The 5,586-nt window shown below is 37.8% G+C and overlaps 1 protein-coding gene across 1 annotated transcript; it reads right to left on the bottom strand.

Annotated features, from left to right (window-relative positions):
- Positions 1-360: 360 nt before the first annotated feature.
- On the bottom strand, positions 361-1,741 carry LOC106389800 (basic endochitinase CHB4-like). The gene is made up of 2 exons (XM_013830145.3): positions 1,147-1,741; positions 361-819 (listed from the first exon to the last, which is right to left on the bottom strand). The coding sequence occupies exons 1-2, from the start codon at positions 1,541-1,543 to the stop codon at positions 452-454; spliced, it is 765 nt and encodes a 254-aa protein (XP_013685599.1). The 5' UTR covers positions 1,544-1,741; the 3' UTR covers positions 361-451.
- Positions 1,742-5,586: the final 3,845 nt, after the last annotated feature.

Here is a 5,586-nt window from a genome sequence, read left to right as displayed (position 1 = left end):
ATTGTTTTTTAATTAACAAAATATAAAATAATAAATATTTATAAGAAGATTATATCCGCATGTGCGGACAAGACACCAAGTATCTTATATATTGATCATGATCTCTTCCAAATTCCGATGCAAGACTTTTGTCCCTAATAAAACTCTATTTAATAATTTCGTTTTTCACTATCAAAATAACATGTTACGGAGAATATAATTGATTTTTGTAACAAATAAATAAAACAGTGTAAAATTAATCAAATTTTATTATTGCCCGGTAGGCGATGAAATAGGTTTCTTACTTTATTAAATAAAAAGTCGCTTTTATTCTTATCATATTGTTCCATATTTCAATCAGAGAACACTGAGACCCAACAATCCAACATAAAGTACATAAAGTACATACTTTTATTCATATCATATCATATCGTTCCATATGGCATTTGCATTATAAAGTAACACGCGTGTTTTAGCAACTAAGGTTAGAACCAGGGTCCACACCAAGCTGTCCACAATAATCTCTGTAGTACCTAATCCTTTCATTGACTGCAACCAAATTCCCACCGTTGCATTCAGTTCCATTGATAGCCCTTATGGTTGCTCCAAATCCTTGGTTGAGTACTGGCCTTACGCTATTCATCCAAAATAACAAACTTGTTTTGAAACCTAGAGTTGGGTTGCTACGAACAAGCTCAGGCTGACGGAGAAGGTCGATATTGAGACGTTCACCACGAACGAAGTAGCCTATGCCAGGAGGATGGCATGATATTTGTCGCTGAGGTTCCTGGCATGCATCACGTCGTAACGTTCCATTTATTGCTTGTATGTAGCAGAAGTCTATACGACATGCACATGAAACAAAGTGAATTATAATTAGCCTAATTAACTGAGATAAATGTTCAGATTTTTCAGGCATGTCGTAAACGAAGACTGTTTCAAATACCTCACCTGTTAATTGTAGAATTCATTTATAAATTTCGAATAATGCATACGTTTAGAAATATTCAATTCTTTAGTTATCGATAATAACCTATCATTTATTTGTAGCTAACTGACAGCTAGAATATCGGTCGTGACTACTGTAGATGTACTTGCAAAAATATTATTTTCCCTTTGTATTTATAATATTTTGACAAAAACAGAGAAGAAAGAGAGAAGTCTTACGTCCAGTCCCCTGAGAGTAATGAGCAAACATGGTAGCAATTTCACGTCTAGTAACGGAATTACCAAAGTTGGGAAAAGTATTAGCGGCGTTAATGAAAGAGTCGTGAGTGTAGAATGTTTTTCCGGCGCAGCCGCTACCGGCTTTTTGTATAATGTTGTTAAAGAACTGCTGTGTCACAATGCTACTGACCGATCCACCGCCGTTTGGGGTTCTAATATTGCTTCTACAAGGACCTGACCGGCATCCAGCACCGCAGTAAGCATCGTTGGTACCGCAAGAACCGAACTGACTGCAACAGAGGTTTGGAGCGCAACCGCATTTTTGAGTCTTGGCGGTTACAGAGTATAAACCAAAGAGGGAAAGGAAAATTACTAAGGAAACTTTTGTGAAAGCCATGTTTTGGTTATTGTCTGTGGTTGATAAGGAATAATTTGCGAGGTATATATAGGGATAATGTTACATAGTTCGGTAATTTTACTTTTTTTACCTGAGGAAGTAAATTTTTTTGCTTTTACTTTTTGTCAAGAAGAAGTGAAGAACGAGGATGGTTCCCCGAAGAAGACATTGTGGAAACCAAGTCTTGTAACTGACAAGTCAACGTAGTTTTTCTGCTTAACCCATGATATATTTATAATCAAAGAATCGATTGTAAAAACAAACACAAAATTTCGAGAAATATTTAGAAATATAATATAAAACTACAAAACACACTTTTTCTTACAAAGAATTTCGTCGAAATTTGTCGTTTATATTAATAAATGTTCTCTCTCTTTAGAGCATGATTAATGGAGGTTCTTAGGGTAAAGTTTTTAGGATGAGGTTCTTAGCGGAATATAAGAAACTGTCTCTTAATTTTTAACTAAAAAAACTAAAAACCGGCTCTTAAATATCTTATTTAAGAGCCGGTTTTTAGTTTTTTTAGTTAAAAATTAAGAGACAGTTTCTTATATTCCGCTAAGAACCTTACCCTAAGAACCCTCGGACCCATTAAGCATGCTCTTAGGCAACATCTCTCTCTCACTAGAGGAGAGAACAAGGTATGTGGATCGAGATGAGGATTACTACATGCTCTCAATTGTAAAAACAAACACAAAATTTTTAGAAATATAATATAAAACTACAAAAACACACTTTTTTTTACGGAGGATTTCGTCAAAATTTGTCGTTTATATTAAAAAATGTTCTCTCTCATCCTCTCACCACATCGTCCACTCTCTCATTAATCATGCTCTTAGGCAACATCTCTCATTCTCTCACTAAGCCACATCGCCCACTCCCTCTCTAGGCAACATCGCCTGCTCTCTCTCTCTCTCTAGGCCACATTTCCTAATATATCCTCTCGGTCCACATACCTTGTTCTCTCCTCTATAACCACCTCGCTCAACTCACCTTGCCCGATCCACCTCACCAACTTCTCTCCCTTAGAGCATGTCAGCCAATTTCTTCTTCCATCATGCTCTTGTTTAAGTCCCGTCTAGATCGTTCTTTTCTTCCGTCACAAACGAAGTTTCCGTTGAGGTTTTGCAGAAAAGTGTGAAATCTTTTATTTCCGTTAAATTTATCCAAATATTGAATCAAAAATGGTTAACTTAAACATCAAGTATGTCTCCTCTATGTTTGTCTTTTCGCTTTGAAACTCAATCTTGGCGACTTCCATAAACAAGCGAGAAAACAAATTCACATTTCTCAAGTTCCACATTCCATCAAAAGCTCCACATTTCATCAAAAGCTCCAATACAGAGCTCGCCGTCACAAAATTTTCTTATGTTTTCTCACCTCGCTAAGGAATGAGAAGACACGATATCATCCATGGAAGAAGCCAGTTCGTATTGTGCCCTCGTCATATGTTTCGACAAACATTTTTTTCTTTAACCAGTACACTGAGAAAATCATCGTAGAAGTTGTTAAGCTAGGTGTGCTTCCAACCTAAAACCAATTGGTGATTAGTGGATTAGCCCATCTATCTTATATATTATTAAGGATCTCTTACAACTTCCAATGTTGGACTTTTGTTCCTAATACGCTCATTCGAGATGATGGCTCTTTGAGAGTCAATCTCGAAATGTTTGAGCAAGATCGATGGGCCGACTTTGGGCTAGAACGATAATGGATCGGGTTGGATTGTTTGGATCGGAGATTTTTCAACTTAAAACTAATTGGTGATAAGTGAATTGGTCCATCTATCTTATATATTATTAAGGATCTCTTCTAACTTGCGATGTCAAACCTTTTTCTATAATAGAAACCTGACCAATGTATATTAAACGTGTGTTTACAATAATGAGTATCTTAAACATGTGTTTTACAATGTTTTTCGGTTCTAAACCCATCATATAGGAATGGGATACAAAGTCCAGTCACCACATCACGTTTATAAAAAAGATCATGAAGGCTAGTGAAATGTTATTGTTTTTTCTTCCTAGGCAGTTGACGCCTTAACATAGATTTTTGAAAAGTCTTGTGGCTTTGTCTTTGGTTGCAGCCAAGTTTTATCTTCCTAGGCAGTTGACTCCTTGACATATATTTTTGAAAAGTCTTGCGGCTTTGTCTTTGGTTGCAGCCAATTTATTCGCTATTTTCTTCAAGTTGCAGTTGTCTATAGTTACAGGCTTACAGCCAATGTATTTTACCTTGTATGTAGCATTTTAAAAATTTTGTCTTTAGTCCAGCTACCACATGTTGTCTACAGAAAAAGTCACGGAAACTAGTATAATGTTTATATTTTCTTTTTAAGCGGTGGGCTACTTGACTTAGGCCATCAGCATTGAAAGTTCTAATGGGATTCATGGGCTCGGGTTCATAGGCCCGGAAGCCAAAAATAAATCAAAAATTGGGTTTATTTCCGCGACCCGCCTCTTAGTACTGACCCCGTATGAGCCCGGTTCATGCCAGGTGTCACCCACCCATTGGAGACGCGTTCGCGAGTTGACGAGGAGGAAAGCGGAGAGAAAGCATTTTCTCTCATTTCTGAAAAAAAGCTAGGGTTTCTCTCCGAAAGGCGATTTTGGTGCGACGCTGACCGTTCTTCACTTTTCTCTATCTAATCGACGACGGAGTGTCTTCTCTACGAGCCCAGGTGGGTATCGAGTGGATTCACGGTTAAATCAAGCGTTTTTGGTGTCGAAACCGATGTGGGGGACTCGAAATAGATTTTGTGGTTTCGAGTTTGGGTTCAAAATCGGAAAAGGGGGTTTCGATTTATGGTTGTAAAACCTCATGCGGGGTTCGATTTATCGATTTTTAGGGTTTGTTTATCTGGGATCTGAAATCGATTTGGGGGTTTCGAGTTATGGTTTTAAATCTGCATGTGGGTTCGATTTATGGGTCGTTTCATCATAATTTTTCGTGATTATGTCGTAATCTGTTTTATCTTTGTTGTTTAGATAGATCCCGTGGAAGATAGAAGAAATACAAAGAGGCAAGAGGAGTACTACAACAGGATGGGAAACGTGGCCGATTCAGAATATGGGATTTCCAGAAGGTGTCCCTGTGGTGGGAGAATCCGAGACGAGGTTCGCGTGAAGGAGGAGTACGACACTCTGCCTGGGAAACGCTTCTTCACATGCATCAACTACGAGGTAAGAGATACAATGCAGATGGGTTTGAAGAAGTATAAATTATGTTTTAGTGACGCGAGTCTAATGTGTTTATGTTGTCAACAAGGCTGATGGGTTTCATTACCGTCAGCCTTGGGTTATAGGTGTGCAGGAGGAGATCGAAAGTCTGCGTAGGCGGGTGGAGAAGGCTGAGCAGGTGATCAAGTTGGTGCCCAATCTCAATAAACATATCGACACAGTTGAGGTTAGTGAACTTTTTAAGAGTATCGAATAGGTAGTATAAAGATTTGTAAAGTTTGGTTCTTTTTAAGTCCGTAACACGGTTTGTTTGTTTCCATCTGCAGACAGAGGTTAACCGCCTCAGTTTGGTGGTTGATAACCTCACTGCTGAGATTTATTCTCTCACTGTGCAGGTCGCAAATCTGGAGAAGGTCTGCTTCGAATAAAAACCTTAAGGTAAACACTCAAGCTTAACTAAGCTTAACTGAACTGAAGTATTTAGCTTGATCTGCTGAATGATGTGATGAATGCTGAAATAGAGGTGAACTGAACTAGGTAGAGTAGGTAACCGAACTAGAAAGTGAAGTGAACTAGGTAGACTAGGAACTGAAAAACAGTAATTATCAGTTGGTTGGTTGCTCTGATGAATGTTGTGTTGAATGCTCTCTGTCTACTTCTTGTACTAGTTTTTTAAAACAGATTTGATGTGTAATGAATGCCGTTAGAGAACAACTTGTTGTGTAATTAACTTTAATGAATTTTGGTAGTTAGACTTACTTTAATTGCTCTCTCTTATCAAAGCACAATTGTAGTTTAAAAACATAGTTAGAAGTAAAAAATCTGAAAACCAAAACCACGTTTAAAACACCACCTCAAACCAAA

This window comes from Brassica napus, chromosome C9 (assembly GCF_020379485.1).
Source record: "Brassica napus cultivar Da-Ae chromosome C9, Da-Ae, whole genome shotgun sequence".
Classification (NCBI taxonomy): domain Eukaryota; kingdom Viridiplantae; phylum Streptophyta; class Magnoliopsida; order Brassicales; family Brassicaceae; genus Brassica; species Brassica napus.
The sequence above is the reverse complement of the archived record's forward strand: the minus strand, read 5'-3'. Positions and strand labels throughout refer to the sequence as shown.